At 43.8% G+C, this 16,378-nt stretch overlaps 2 protein-coding genes across 3 annotated transcripts; both read left to right on the top strand.

Moving 5' to 3' along the window:
- Positions 1-53: 53 nt before the first annotated feature.
- On the top strand, positions 54-4,007 carry LOC135538017 (TAF5-like RNA polymerase II p300/CBP-associated factor-associated factor 65 kDa subunit 5L). Of its 2 annotated transcripts, XM_064964017.1 has the most exons (5): positions 57-311; positions 821-962; positions 1,200-1,304; positions 1,486-2,267; positions 2,441-4,007. In XM_064964017.1, exons 2-5 carry the CDS (start codon positions 824-826, stop codon positions 3,236-3,238), a joined length of 1,824 nt encoding a protein of 607 aa, XP_064820089.1. In that variant the 5' UTR covers positions 57-311; positions 821-823; the 3' UTR covers positions 3,239-4,007. The 2 variants fall into 2 exon arrangements, with proteins under 2 accessions (XP_064820083.1, XP_064820089.1); XM_064964011.1 differs by having other exon boundaries at positions 54-962.
- A 522-nt stretch (positions 4,008-4,529) lies between these two features.
- Positions 4,530-14,703, top strand: LOC135538006 (calpain-9-like). The gene is made up of 19 exons (XM_064964005.1): positions 4,530-4,881; positions 5,909-5,978; positions 6,236-6,354; positions 8,216-8,349; positions 8,623-8,791; positions 9,076-9,245; positions 9,361-9,438; positions 9,585-9,745; positions 10,041-10,198; positions 10,373-10,581; positions 10,772-10,808; positions 10,890-10,970; positions 11,686-11,743; positions 11,964-12,028; positions 13,302-13,370; positions 13,508-13,586; positions 13,813-13,929; positions 14,096-14,154; positions 14,293-14,703. The coding sequence occupies exons 1-19, from the start codon at positions 4,711-4,713 to the stop codon at positions 14,317-14,319; spliced, it is 2,031 nt and encodes a 676-aa protein (XP_064820077.1). The 5' UTR covers positions 4,530-4,710; the 3' UTR covers positions 14,320-14,703.
- The last annotated feature ends 1,675 nt before the right edge of the window (positions 14,704-16,378 follow it).

Raw genomic sequence — 16,378 nt, 5'->3', positions numbered from 1 at the left:
ATTAAAATCAGCATTACACTATTACTGATTGTGAATTTATTGACTTTTGCAAGTAGCTAGTTGTAGTGTTTTGGGTGTCAGTAAACAGAACACAAAACAGATTTTTTTGCCATCACATTCAGGCAAGATAAGTCAATCGATCGATGACTGCAAGATGAGAGCGAGCTGCTATTTGATGGAAGGGGTAGACATACGTGATGGGGTTGCTACAATAGGCAACGGGATATTTGTGATAAAAAACAATCACATTGCATAAATATAATCTCCTTAATAGCTGTAATTGACAACGAAGAATATTAGCACGATATGCAGTGAGTGGCCAAGTTGTTGTTGATAAGATGTTTTTCGCTAAACCGGCTTAAAGTTCCGAAAGGGCCGTGTGGCCCTTCTATCGACTAGCTAGCTTAGCTAACGTTAGCTGCTGGCTAGCTTGCTAATGACAGGACTGCAATACTCTTTGCTTAAGCTGTTTGGTGCATAATTTTACCAGTGCATTTGTAGCTCACTTGTACGCACGTCATTCATGATTCTCCCAAGTTTGCATGGTGACCCTTGCTAGCAGTTCTATTGAATGGTTGTTGTGTTGGAAAGTGTTAGCTAGCTAGCCATATAGCACATTTTTCTCTTCAACACCACTGAAGTGAGTTACTCATGGGTCTGTAATTCCAGCAAGTTATTAATAGAGCTATCTAATTTCTAGCAGTGTTTGTAAGGAGTTTATGGAAATTCAATGCAGTAAGTTACAGCAGATAAACAACGTCTTAAAGCAGGTAAACATTTGCTTTTGCCCATGGTGTTATACTATTTAATATTTTCCGAGGTTATGAAGCGGGTACGCACGGAGCAGATCCAGTACACTGTAGCTCAGTACCTGAAGCGGAGGCAGTATGTGGACACTGAAAGTTCCCTGAAGGGGGCTAAACTGTCCCAGTCCGCAGAGGAGATGGCTGCCAACCTCACAGGTGAGGCTTTGAAGTGGCAGCTGGCCGGTATCTTCTGCAAAGATCTATGACCAAATCAAGTTAAACTTAGTATCACAGATGTAATGGGGGAATGATGCCAACTATTTTTGCAGACATGATTAAGCAAATCTCACTTATTGAGAAGCTCAAGCATTATCTTTTAGTTTAGGATGAGTAGTACCAGGTGATTACTCATGGACATATACCTAATCTTATTTTCTCTCTTTCTTTGAGCAGTGCAGACAGAGTCGGGGTGTGCAAACATTGTCTCTGCTGCCCCTTGCCAAGCTGACTCTCAACAGTACGAGACCCAATTTTCCAGACTTCGCAATTTTCTTTCAGGTACTTCACAATTGCATAGAGACTGATGATATGTACACTGCCATGCAACATTGGGCTATGTTCCAGTGTCCGTACTAGCTTACCACTGAGTATTAAATTAAGCAATGTATTGTAAATGCTATGCTAGTTATTGTTGGCATAGGATCGTGGCCCTACTCTTTGTTTATTTTCTCTGGTCCAGAAGCGGTGTTGCCATGGGGCCAGGAGGTGAGCTGTGTCCTGTACCCACTCTTCGTTTACCTCCACCTGGACATGGTGCGCTGCAGCCTGAAGGGGGCGGTGGATGGCTTCTACAGCCGCTTCCACAGCCTCTTCCTGGGGGACGCCGAGCAGCGCTCCACCGTGGAGCAGCTTCGCCATGTCCTCACCCAGCAGGATGTCACCGCCAACCCCAAGCTCCTGGCCTTACTCGACCACAAGTACGTGGTGAACCTGACGGAGCCGGCCTACAGTTACTTGTTACGCTACCTGCAGAGCGAAGACAACAGTACCCTCTGCAGGGCCCTCAGCACCCACATCCAGGTAGAGGTCACCTCCTCACCACGCACCGACTACCAGCTGTACGGGACGCCAGGTGCGGGAGCTACCGGGGCCACCACCACGGCCCCCAACTCTACCACCTCGTGGTCGGGTGCGGATGGCCCTGAGCGAGGAGAGGCGGCGGGGGTGGAGGTCCCCACAGGGATCCCGCAGAGCGAGGCGGCCCTGGAGGCACTGCAGGACTGCATTAAGAAGGTGCGGGAGGGGCCGCCGTCACTCACCACCGTGTGCTTCTATGCCTTCCAGCACACAGAGCAGCTACTGAACACGGCAGAGGTGTCGGCTGACAGCAAGCTGCTGGCCGCCGGGTTCGACAGCTCGGCCGTCAAACTATGGAGTCTTAGGGCCAGAAAACTGAAGGCCAGGCCACACCGGACCGACGTGTCACACATCCGCCTAGCATGTGACGTGCTGGAAGAGGAGGTGAGAGGATTTTCTTTGGTTACGATTTTTACAGAAATAGTCAGTTGTTAGATAAATGGCATGGCGGTTGTTAGTATCTCTGCCGCCAAATATGGGAAACTTTTACATATCTAGGCAGTACAATGGTGTGTCCTCTGAAAATGTCAATGTACTCTTTTCCCCCCTGTATTCAGGCAGATGAAGAGGACGGCTCGGGCAGCGAGATCAAGACCCTGCGTGGCCACAGCGGTCCGGTGTTCCGCACAGCCTTCCTGACAGACAGCTCGGGCCTGCTGTCCTGCTCGGAGGACACGTCCATTCGCTACTGGGACCTGGGCAGCTTCACCAACACGGCCCTCTACCAGGGCCACGCCTACCCCGTCTGGGACATGGACGTCAGCCCCTGCAGCCTCTACTTTGCCAGCGGCTCCCACGACCGCACCGCCCGCCTCTGGACCTTCTCCAGGACCTACCCTCTGAGGCTCTACGCCGGCCACCTAGCGGACGTGGACTGCGTCAAGTTCCACCCCAACTCAAACTACCTGGCCACAGGCTCAACGGATAAAACCGTCCGCCTCTGGAGTACCCAGCAGGGGGCGTCAGTGCGCCTGTTCACAGGCCACCGCGGCCCCGTGTTGTCTGTAGCCTTCGCGCCCAATGGGAAGTACCTGGCATCGGCGGGCGAGGACCAACGGGTGAAGCTGTGGGACCTGGCCTCAGGGGCTCTGGTCAAGGACCTGAGGGGCCACACGGACAGTGTCACCAGCCTGTCGTTCAGCCCCGACAGCAGCCTGGTGGCCTCCTCTTCCATGGACAACTCAGTCAGGGTGTGGGACATCCGAAACACCCACAGCACAACCCACGCGGATGGCTCGTCCAGCGAGCTGGTGGGGCTCTACACAGGCAACACCAGCAACGTGCTCAACGTCCAGTTCATGGCCTGTAACTTGCTCCTGGTGACGGGAACAGCGCAGGAGAAACATGGACAGTAGCCATTTTGTTTTGTTTGGACTGTCTGTTTAGTTTTGTTTAAAAGACTGTTGTGTCCATCTCAAACATGGTCACCATGGAGACATACATGTTTTCTTTCCTAAGCCAATCACAGAGGCTTAATTTCAGGCCAAAAGGTCACTTGCTAAAATTGCCCACTCAAGGTTGTTTTTGACAAGATTTCTAAGTAGAAAAAGAGCTGTTAATCTGAACATACTGAAAAAAAATGACTTGGTTTTATTTTGATTCTTATATCCACAATGCCAAAATGAGAAGTTACATGGAAGAGGGTAGGAAAGGACTTTTGATTTATGGCATTTTCACTGAGAACTACCTGATGGGTCCTACTAGTGAGACCTCAACTTTTCAGGCTCACGAAATGTTTCCAATAAATTTTACATCAAAGTAGAATGTTAGCTTGGCATGATTACGGATGAGGATTGCATTTTGGGTCTAGTGCCTTGATGGTCAACACCTGTTTTATTCGGTCACGCACAAAATTCACATTGATCTTAAAAATGGGTCTCTGGCTATTCGATTACTTGAGTTGTTTAAAATCTGCATCTCCCCAGAATTTGTCCTCATTTGTCCTCATGTTAAACATCATCACCGCTCATTGAGAATGTTGGTATGCTATAAAATGCTGAACTGTTATCAATATGAGAGTAGTCACAGGGAAAGAATGACAGCTGTACTGTGTTTCTTACCATTCTGTTAGTGGCATTATTTGTAATATGCTGAGAAGTGTAAATATATTTTTGTAATCTCTGACTGGCTGTACCTGGTTTTTCTTTTCCAAGAGCTGGCACCCTGTTGCGTGTTTTTCTTTGTAGGTGAAAATTTAAGAGAAAGATTTGGACTAGGAATGTTTGTTTCATATCTATAATGGTAAAGATAAAACAAATGGATACTCTTGTCAGTTGACATACATTTTCTGTTCATATCAGCCTTTTATTTGTAAACTATCATTTATTTTTAAATGGCCTTTTAATAACGTCATAGGATCAACTATTTCTCCACAAATTGATCATGATCTTTAAGATCTAAAACTCGATCTTGTGCTGTTCCACTTCAAACATGTTAGCAGTGTCTTAAAATCTGTCACTACCTAAAATCAGACATTCTAGAACACATTCTATAGTGAACTCTCATATCAGAGAGCGAGCAGTAACAGCCAGTTGGGCAGGGAAAGTGGGCGAGGTCAGGTGTGTTGCCATGGGAGTGGACAAACCAGTTTATGTCTGGAGGGTGTGTACCTATCTACCCACCTGCTTGACAAGCTTGTCACTCCGTCCAAACCACATACACATCAAAGAAACTGGACTGGCAAAACACCAACGCCCCTCTCTCTCTCTCTCTCTCTCTCTCTCTCTCTCTCTCTTTCACTGCTCACAAACAAGGGACATCTCTCCCACACACACACACCGTCCTTCTCCATCTCTCCCTAGTTTCCCCTTTAGTCTGAGCCCTCAAGATGCCCGCCAAGTCGATCAGCACCCAAGCGGATGGGAAGACGTTTGAGCAGCTGAGGCAGGAGTGTCTACAGAAGAAGAAACTGTTTGAGGACCCAGACTTCCCTGCCTGCGACTCATCCCTCTACTACAGCCAGAGCGTGCCCATCAACTTTGAATGGAAGAGGCCTGGGGTATGTACGCTATAGTACAAATGGTCTACTACGAGGGCGCTAATGTGACAAATACATTAATTAGTGGTAATTACAGTGTAATTAGAATATTTGTAGTTGATCGTTGAGAAGGAATGGCCTGGGTGGGGTCTCTGTCGTAGGTAGATTGTATAGTGTCTTGCCTTCAGATCAAATTAGCACAATGTTAAAGTATAGGAGACTATAATCCTTATATTTACCTTGTTCACATATCAAACCTCATGACCTGGCCAGTTCTGTCTGTTGATGACAAGCTTTTATCCAACCATCCCTTTAAAACCAGTACTGTAAGAAAGGAATGTATTAGCCAATACTTTTATTTGGCTAATATCAAATTCCCTTTCTGCAGTGTTCATGTCTTGAAACTTGGAACTTTAACATGTTCTATGTACACAAATGAAGCTAGAGATGCTGTACATGCCTGTCTCACGTGTAGGGCACAGTCTTCTGGAATGTAGCCTTGAAGCATGCATTGAATGTTTTCTCTCTGTTGACTTTGCTGGGAGTGGTGGTTATGTGCTCAGAGAGGTTAGCTAATCTTAGGAGTTTACGCTAGCCAGTTTTCACTCATTGTTTATCCACAACAACTTTCACACTGTGCATTTCAATACATACCGCTGACCACACACTGCCATTGAGAGTGAGTGCCTTGCCAAGGTTGATACAGCAGTGTGTAACGAATAAGATCTGTGATCAACCATTAAAACTAGCATACCTCAAACCTCCAAGAAAACCATCTCTCCCTGTAACATTAGATACTAAAATGGGAAAGATCCAACTAAGATCCTATTTATGATCCTTACACATTTTCCTCTCGGGTGACCCTTGTGAATGAATACCTGTACCGCCTCTCTAAGTTTCTGCGTTCCAGTGACTGGGGACTGATTAAGACGCCAGGAATGTGAACACACCTACCCGAGGCGGCAGAGTCACTCCTAACCCCATCTCCGTTTAAACCTGTTTCTCCACTGTCACTAAGCCTCTTACACCTGCTCCTATTCTTTTACAGGAACTTTGCGAGAATCCAGAATTCATAGTCGGTGGGGCTGACAGGACAGACATATGTCAAGGAGCACTAGGTTTGTATACATAATACTTCTTATATGATACAAATCGTATATCATACATCCATATCCAAACACTAGAAATAACAATGAGATATTTGTCTGGGGACCACAAGAAAGCAGATTGCGGGCCTGAAAAGGCCCCCGGGCATTGAATTTAAAACTTAGACTCACATACGACAGCGAAGATGGGGGGTTATGTCCATGACTTTCAGTGTGTAGGTCCTGACTCACTAAATCTCTCTCTGTCTGTCACTGTCTGTGTCACCCAGGGGACTGCTGGCTCCTGGCAGCCATTGCCTCTCTGACCCTCCATAAGGAGACCCTGGCCAGAGTGGTGCCCAACGACCAGGGCTTTGACCGCAGCTACGCTGGCATCTTCCACTTCCAGGTAGAATCGCCCACAAAAAGAAAATCGCCCACTATCAACTTTTATTGACAGAACATTGCATTTTATCTATATGACAATATTACATTATTCACAGAATATTCTGAGTCTTAAATGTAACTTTTTCTTGCCACTGTAACAATTATGTAAACCATTTGGAATTATCTGGATTTCTGAATTAATTTGACATACAATTTGATCTGATCTTCATCTAAGTCACAACAGACAAACACAGTGTGCTTAAACTAATAACACACAAATGATTGTGTTTTTCTTGTCTATATTGAATATATCATTTAAGCATTCACAGTGTAGTTTGGAAAAAGTATGTGAACCCCTAGGCTAATGACTTCTCCAGAAGCTAATTGGAGTCAGGCGTCAACTAACCTGGAGTCGAATCAATGAGGCGAGATTGGAGATATTGATTAGAGCTGCCCTGCCCAATATTCACAAGAAGTGTTTCCGGATGTGAAACATGCCATGAACAAAAGAGATCTCAGAAGAACTAAGATTAAGAAATGTTGCCATGCATGAAGCTGGAAAGGGTTACAAAAGTATTTCTAAAAGTCAGTCCACAGTAAGACAAATTTTCTATAAATGGAGAAATTTCATCACTGTTGCTACTCTCCCTAGGAGTGGCCGTCCTGCAAAGATGACTGCAAGAGCACAGCGCAGAATGCTCAATGAGGTTAAGAAGAATCCTAGAGTGTCAGCTAAAGACTTACAGAAATCTCTGGAAGATGCTAACATCTCTGTTGACGAGTCTACGATATGTAAAACACTAAACAAGAATGGTGTTCATGGGAGGACACCATGGAAAAAGCCACTGCTGTCCAAAAAAACATTGCTGCACGTCTGAAGTTCGCAAAAGAGCACCTGGATGTTCCACAGTGCTACTGGCAAAATATTCTGTAAAGTTGTGTTGTTTGGAAGGAATACACAACACTATGTGTGGAGAAAAAAAGGCACAGCACACCAACATCAAAACCTCATCAAAACTGTAAAGTATGGTGAAGGGAGCATCATGGTTTGGGACTGCATCAGGGCCTGGACAGCTTGCTATCAACAGAAAAATGTCATTTTTTATCAAGACATTTTGCAGGAGAATGTAAGGCTATCTGTCCGCCAATTAAAGCTCAACAGAAGTTAGGTGATGCAACAGGACAACAACCCAAAAGACAGAAGTAAATCAACACCAGATTGGCTTGAACAAAAGAAAATATGCCTTCTGGTGTGGCCCAGTCAGTCATGACTTCAACCCGATTGAGATGCTGTGGCATGACCTCGAGCGCGGTTCACACTAGACATCCCAAGAATAGTGTGGAACTGAAACAGTTTTGTTAACAGGAATGGTCCAAAATTCCCCCTGACCGTTGTGCAGGTCTGATCCGCAACTACAGAAAATGTTTGTTTGAGGTTATTGCTGCCAAAGGAGGGTCAACCTGTTATTAAATCCAAGGGTTCACATATTTTTTCCAACCTGCACTGTGAATATTTACACGGTGTGTTCAATAGACATTAACAATTAATTGTTTGCGTGTTATTAGTTTAAGCAGGCTGTTTGTCTATTGTTGTGACTTAGAGGAAGATCAGATAAAATGTTATGACCAATATCTGCAGAAATCCAGGTAATTCCAAAGGGTTCACATACTTTTTCTTCCCACTATACATAGTACTTACTGTATTGACATCAGTGATTACACAATTCTTTAGTTAAAGGAAGTCATCCGTAATTATAAACTGGGTGGTTCGAGCCTGAACTCCGCGTTGCGTCGTGCCTGGATACAGCCCTTAGCCGTGGTATATTGGTCTTATACCTCACCGCCTCGGGCCTTATTGCTTAAGTATAGTCTCTCTCCTCCAGTTCTGGCAGCACAACAGATGGCTGGACGTGGTGGTGGATGACCGACTGCCTGCTGTGAGGAACCGCCTGGTGCTGCTCCACTCTGCCTCCAACAACGAGTTTTGGAGCGCACTGCTGGAGAAGGCCTATGCCAAGTATGTGTAACTTGTAAACTTTGAAAAGTACAGGTATAAAATGTATGCAAACTCAAATAGGTGTTTTGTACAACTATTGTCAATTATCGTCACATTTGCTTGATAGTGTGTAGTTCATGTAAAACATGAGTATTGGATGATTGTAACCAATTTTTCACCAAATGCATGCAGACACTCCGCAAAGCTTGGATTCATTTTCAGATGCCTGCTATTTGACGCCAATTATATCCCTAGTTAACCCATTCCATCCCATCCCATTCCTTGTCCTGTCAGGTTGAATGGGAGCTATGAGTCCCTGAAGGGAGGCTCTACCCTGGAGGCCATGGAGGACTTCACCGGTGGCGTGGGGGAGACGTACGAGACCAAAAGTGCTCCAACTGACCTGTTCAACATCATGAAGAAGGCCTACGACAGAGGCTCAATGATGGGCTGCTCTATCGACGTAAGGGCCTCCAGACCAGTTTCAATGAAAGACCATTATACATGTGGTCCTTAGACACCAGGTCCCGTATTTCCAAAGCTTCTCAGAATAGGAGTGCTGGTCAGATATAGGATCAGTTTTTGTTTTTTAGATTACAATGAATAAGATAATATAGACAGGATGAACCTGATCCTAGATCTGCACTCCTACTACTATGAGACACTTTGTGAATATGGGTCCAGGTTTGAGAGACATAGTCCTGGTCTTTTGAGGCTGATACAATTTCTGTTTTTTCTTCTCTCCAGATCACCAGCTCTGCTGAGTCAGAGGCCCAGACAGCTTCAGGACTGGTGAAGGGACACGCCTACTCCATCACAGGCCTTGAGGAGGTTAACTACAGAGGAAAAAAGGTCAAGCTGATCCGGATCAGGAACCCTTGGGGACAGGTGGAATGGAACGGTGCCTGGAGTGATGAGTGAGTCCAGTTAATTTCCATCAGGTGTTGCTGAGATGAGTAGGAATAAAAACCAGCATACACTATGCATTATAGGAGAGTGGTTATTCTGTCATCTGCTCTCTCTCTCTTACAGGTCCAGGGAGTGGAATGTGATTGACAGTTCTGAGAAGAAACGCATTCTTCAGAACTCCATGGATGATGGTGAATTCTGGTTAGTAACAACAGCGATTGTAATAGTTTTACATCTGGCACTACATCAAAGTTTCCCGCATGTTCAACAGCAATAGGTTTTCCAGTGGCCTGGGGACCACTCGTGTATACAAGACTTTTCTGAATCAAAATGGTTGCTTATTTCAGGATGGAGTTTGAGGATTTCAAGGCCAACTACGACAAGATAGAGATCTGCAACCTGACGCCGGACTCTCTGACGGACGAAACCAAGCGGAAGTGGGAGGTGAACATGTTCGAGGGCAACTGGATCCGTGGCTCCACCGCAGGCGGCTGCAGGAACTTCATAGGTGAGAGGACAAGGTTGCAGACCGAAATGTAATAAATAGACTTGACTTGATTCCCTATTCTACATGAGAGATGAACATGTATGTTCTACACTGTACATTTCTATCTGAGCTTTGTAATGTGACAGTCAGCTTGGTTCATACAAGTTTGATGACCCAGATAAAAGGAATGCCAATTGTATCTTTATGATGAATCCACTGTGCCAGAAGTGACCAACACTGATTCTGGAATGCCAGATAGTGTATGTAGGCTTTTGTTCCAGCAACAATACAACCATTTAAACCTGTTTTCCCCCAGATACATTTTGGACCAACCCTCAGTTCAAGCTGACCCTGCTGCATGCTGACGATAATAATGATAAGTGCAGCGTGGTCATCGCTCTGATGCAGAAGAACCGCCGTGCGCTGAGGAAAGAGGGACTGGACCTGCAAACCATCGGCTTTGCTCTTTACGAGGTTAGAGAGACGACAGGCAAAGAGACCATATGCACAAACAATAGGAATCCATTGCCTTTCAATTTCCTAGTACATACTACCTATAGTTACTGTTATTGTGGTTCATCACAAAGTTCCCCATTAGAATTTGAAGGGTCTCTAAAAACATGTCCCTCCCTCTCTCTTCTCCCTCAGGCCCCTGCAGATGAGGACCATCTGGGGAAAGACTTCTTCCGGTACAATGGGTCCAAGGCTCGCAGTAAGACCTACATCAACGTGAGGGAGATCTCTGAGCGCTTCACCTTGCCCCCAGGGAACTACCTGCTGGTGCCCACCACCTTCCAGCCCCATGACGAGGCCGACTTCATCATACGCATCTTCTCTGAGAAGGCAGCTGGAACCATGTATGATATTTACGTTTGGGAGTATTGTCTGTGAATCAGTATTAGTTTCAAGCAGATAGGTTGAATGAAAGCCCTTGATGGCTGTAGCCAATCCACACTAAGATTTGTTTGACTTTTATTCAATGTTAGATTTGCTGGACAAGTTAATGTATGTGATAGAAAGCTAATCACAGGATGTTGTCATCAACAGGGAGATGGGAAACACAGTAGATGCTGATTTGCCCGATGTAAGTACTCTGCTATTGAATACCACAAAACTGCAATGCTCTTTACTTCCCGTTGATGATGTATTGTGATGTATCTCTCAGCCCCCAATGCCCAGTCTACCAGAGGAGGAGACGGATGAGGAGAAGGGACTGAGGAGAATGTTTGAAAAGATTGCTGGTTCGGTAAGAAAGTAAAAATATTATAAGAAATGAGGAGAGCTGTTTCTGCTAAACTGGCAATGTCACTGATTCAGATACTATGAGCATGTCGAAGGAAAACAGTAATGTCGTACCCCCTGGTCATAAGACTGTTAAATGGCTAACAACTACTGCTCTCCCTCTTATAATATCCCACTCCCACAGACGATCCACACACTCTACCCACTCTGACACACACACACCTTCAATGTCACTCTTAAACACACTCGCATACAGCCTTACTCACACACTCATTATTGACTCCACACACCCCCTCACACCTACGCTGCTGCTAAAATGATTAGTGATTAGATTTATTACTACCATTTACGCTGTGATTAATTGATTATTGATTTCCATTAGTATCTAGCTATTTCTTCTACTGGTCACTGTTACTCCTCTATACATGTATATATTACCACAATGTATTTATATATTCCTGCTACCAGTCACTTTTCAGCCCTGTTTACATGTATATCCTACTACCAGTCACTTTTTATGTATAAACCCACCTCAACCACTCCAGTACCCCTGCATTGAATAAGGTACTGGCACTGACCTGAAAGAGCTCTCAACGTAAAAATTTCACTGTACTGGTTTACACCTGTTGTGTCCTGTGGCGAATAAACTTTGAAACGTGTGCGCCACTCATTGGTCATAGCCAGAATATCATATTTTGTCTATTGTGTCTTCTCCTTAGGACCAGGCCATCTCTGCCACGGAGCTTCAGCAGGTGTTGAATGGAGTACTTAGCAGGAGTAAGCAGCCCTCCTCTAAAGTCACATCCATTGTGTGTTATTACAACTCCGGCGTTAGCATAAAGAGCAATTCAGCGAATGTCATTTGAATACACGTCCAAACGCACATAGGTTGACTCTTGACTCTTTAAAAAAAAAAAATTGCACACTCTGGGTCTGTGATTACAGATTTTATAATATTATCGTGATTATTTTATGATGTTCCTCTCTCTTCCTTCAGGGAGAGAGATCAAGTTTGACGGTCTGAGTCTCAACACCTGCCACAGCATCATCAACCTGATGGATGTATCCTCTACCTGCCCTAAACGCCTAGAATGAGGCTTTGGAAAATGCATTATTGTGATCAATATTGGAGTCATGCTTTTACAATATACACTATATATACAAAAATATTTGGACACTCCTTCAAATTGCTGACAGGTGTATAAAATCAAGCACACAGTCATGCAATCTCCATAGACAAACATTGGAAGTAGAATGGCCTTACTGAAGAGCTCCGTGACTTTCACTGTCATAGGATGCCACCTTTCCAGCAAGTCAGTTCGTCAAATTTCTGCCCTGCAAGAGCTGCCTTGGTCATCTGTAAGTGCTGTTATTGTGAAGTGGAAATGTCTAGGAGCAACAACGGCTCAGCCGTGAAGTGGTCGGTCACACAAGCTTACAGAACGGGATTGCCGAGTGCTGAAGCGTGTAAAAATTGTCTGTCCTCGGTTGCGACACTCACTACCGAGTTCCAAACTGCCTCTGGTAGCAACGTCAGCACAATAACTGTTCATCGGGAGTTTCATTAAAATAATTTCCATGGTCGAGCAGCCGCACACAGGCCAAAGATCACCATGCGCAATGCCAAACATCGGCTGGAGTGATGTCAAGCTCGCTGCCACTGGACTCTGGGGCAGTGGAAAGGCGTTTTCTAGAAAGATGAATCATGCTTCACCATCTGGAAAGTCTGATGGATGAATGTGGTTTGGTGGATGCCAAGAGAACGCTACCTGATGGAATGCATAGTGCCAACTGTTAGGTTTGGTGGAAGAGGAATAATGGGGCTGTTTTTCATGGTTTGGGCTAGGCCTCTTAGTTCCAGTGTAGGGAAATCTTAATGCTACAGTCTACAATTACATTTTAGACAATTATGTTTCCAACTTTGTGGCAACAGTTTGGGAAGGACCTTTGCTGTTTCAGCATGACAATGCCCCTGTGCACAAAGCGAGGTCCATACAGAAATGTTTTGTCGATCGGTGTGGAAGAACTTGACTGGCTTGCACAGAACCCTGACCTCAACCCCATCGAACACCTTTGGGAAGAATTGGAACGCCGACTGTGAGCCAGGCCTTATCTCCCAACATCAGTGCCCGTCTTCACTAATGCTCTTGTAGCTGAATGTAAGCAAGTCCCCACAGCAATGTTCCAACATCGAGTGGAAAGCCTTCCCAGAAGAGTGGAGGCTGTTATAGCAGCAACTCAATATTAATGCCCGTGATTTTGGAAAGAGATGTTTGACGAGCATGTCCACATACTTTTGGTCATGTAGGCTACTTCCCTTGACAGATCAATCCAGGTTGACAATTCAGGGCAGCTTGAGTTCCAGGAGTTCAAGGTCTTCTGGGAAAAGATGAAGAAATGGATTGTAAGTACAGCATGACTACATTTTGCTGTCAGTTACAATATCATATACATTGTTATACAATTGCAAATGACTGCAATTTAATATTGAACATGTGTGTGGATTGGAGGTGATAATGATGTCTATGGTGTTGGTTGCAGATGCTCTTCATTTCTTATGACACAGACCGGTCGGGGAAGATGTCCTCCTATGAGCTCCGCATAGCTCTCAAAGCAGCAGGTGAGAGACTACTGCGTGGTACATAGGGTTAGAACAAAATGCCTGCATAGAAGGTCATATCTCAATGGTAGAATGCTAGTGTTGAATCCTGCCTTTGATCTTGAAGGTCTCTTTCTCTGTGAGTACTCCCACGCTCTCTCAAGAAGACATTTCAGGGGGCCAGAAAGACGAAGGCAAAGGTGTGAATCAGAGCCTAACTAGTAACATTCTGTCTCCACCATCCAAGGCATGCATCTGAATACCAAGCTCCTCCAGCTGCTTGGCTTGAGGTTCGCTGATGAGAACTACGATATCGACTTTGATGACTACCTCACCTGCATCGTCCGCCTGGAAAATATGTTCAGTGAGTACCAAGGGACTGTACCACCTTATGGGATGTAGCTGGTCAAATAACTTGTATTTTTGCGGAACAAGTAAACACTCAGAGATGTTTAATGCTTTGGAGTTGTTGGACATACCCAATAATATGTTGGTTGTTGACAAAAATATATACATTTGTCCTCCCCCAGGGGTGTTCCAAGCATTGGACAAAGGCCAGACAGGCCAGGTCAACATGAACATACTGCAGGTATAATAAAAGTGTATAATATGAACATTACATTTTGTATAATAAGTGTATATGTTTCCACTGTAAAGTCCATCCGGTGTGATGTGCCCACCAAGACATGATTTGCTTTTGATTATGAAATGACTTTTGTCTTTTCAGTTCCTCCTTCTTTCCATGAATGTCTGAAGAGGATCCAGCAGAAGAACAAAGTTAAATAACAGGCTTGGGATGCAATATGTGTTGCTTGCAAATACACTAATCTCAAGTCGTTCCTGCTGGGAACATATGCATATGCTATGTAGTAATAGCTATGTTTTAATGTTGTATGCCTTTGTCTGTTTTGAATTCACTCTGTTTTAAAACTAAACCAACATGATTGTGCCACAGTTTGGATCTTATGCCCATTGTATTTGACAATCAGGAGAATGTATTAAAATCTGTTTACAGAGATGCTCCAAAAATAAACAATGCACTGATCAAGTTCTAAAAGTTGCATCATGTTGACACCCTGCATCAGTTGATTTCTCAGTTTGGGATGAAACAATATTAAAATATATTATGAAAATGTCATATCTGCTGTTTGTGTCTGATCTTTAGATTTCTCCGTAAAATATTAAAATGTAGAATACTGTATCTCAGCATGTGTAAGCGGCAATTAAACAAATTGCCCTACTTAAATAACCAAATATTTTGGTGGATCTCCAATGAGTCGATATTGATTTTGGGCTCTGATATCACACGCTGCAAGATTATTCACTTGGTGTTGAGGATTGTCCATACCACGCTGTCTCGAGAAAACAATGTGATTTAATGTAGCTAGAAGGAGCTGTGTCACAAAGCAGCCTCAAATATTTTCAGTCAGACATTCACGCTTGCCAGAGTTGAAATATCTAGCCAACATTTAGAATTTAATAACATTGCTTGTGAACTTCAGAGATGTAGCGATTTCACAATGTGCAAGTACAAACGTATACTAACAGTCATCGCTCCTTCTCTAGTCTACACGTTATGGGTGATGCGAAATAAAGTCATCTCACTGGGCTGTATCACAACCGGCGGTGATTGAGAGTCCCATAGGGCGGCGTACATTTGGCCCAGCTTCGTCCGTGTTTGGCAGGTGTAGGCCGTCAATGTAAATAAGTTGTTCTTAACTGGCTTGCATCAATTCCTGTTCATTAACGATTAGTTTGGTCGTCTGGGCGATACCAACGGAAGATGGGGAACACATGTATTAGGGAAAGGGGGATACCAAGCCAGTTGAACAACTGAATGCATTCCACTGAAATGTGTCTTCCGCATTTAGCCTTAATCAACATCGGCGCACGGGGGAACAGTGGGTTAACTGTCTTGCTTTATTATTCAGGAACGTGTCAATCAATACCTGACCCTCAGAACCTACCTTCCATTAATCCTGTTGACTCATCTGTAGGAAAGATTTGTTTCTCATTTGGTTCATTCAACAACAGAGCGATTTGAACCTTGTTTCAGCAGTATGTTGTATCTACCCATACCTTATGGATAGCATGTCCTCCTACCCGCACAAAAGGTAACCGCCTTATTGGAACGGTTTTATTGATAATATCTGTCGGGGAAAAAGTTTGGATGTTGCCACACACATACCTACTTGTTAACTAAATTAAGGAAGTTTCCTTTAAAATTATTAATAAATATTATCCTGCCAATCACTATATGAACAAGTTTACGAAAAATGTAAATTGTGCCTTTTGTAATGACCAACTAGAAACCGTGTTCCATTTGGCATTGTATTCATGTAAGGAAACCATGGCAAGACATCAGTATATTTATAATTGAACGCATTTATGAAGATTTTACACTATTGTTGAGAGATGTACTGCTTGGATTCTTTACCTACGATAGAAATAAGTTGAAACAATATTATGTAATTAATTTCATTCTTTTGGCCACATTTCATATTCACAAATGTACATTTCTAAACAAAACATTATCTTACCTTACAAAAAGAAATTGAACTATATTTTAAGACAATTAAATACTCTAACAAAAAAGCTGTTAGAATTATAAATGTATGTCTGTCCCTTAAGGTCCTTGTGTAATGTGATATTGTACCCCCTCGCCCAATTGTCCTTTGTATATTATTTATATATACTTGTGTTCCCCATGTACTTTCTGTATTGATTTGTTAATAAAAATAAATAAGAATAATATATTTATACAAAATTACTGCCTTGCGTACAACGACACATTTTTACCTTATCAGCTCAGG

This window comes from Oncorhynchus masou, chromosome 5, assembly GCF_036934945.1.
Source record: "Oncorhynchus masou masou isolate Uvic2021 chromosome 5, UVic_Omas_1.1, whole genome shotgun sequence".
Taxonomy (NCBI): domain Eukaryota; kingdom Metazoa; phylum Chordata; class Actinopteri; order Salmoniformes; family Salmonidae; genus Oncorhynchus; species Oncorhynchus masou.
The sequence above is the reverse complement of the archived record's forward strand: the minus strand, read 5'-3'. Positions and strand labels throughout refer to the sequence as shown.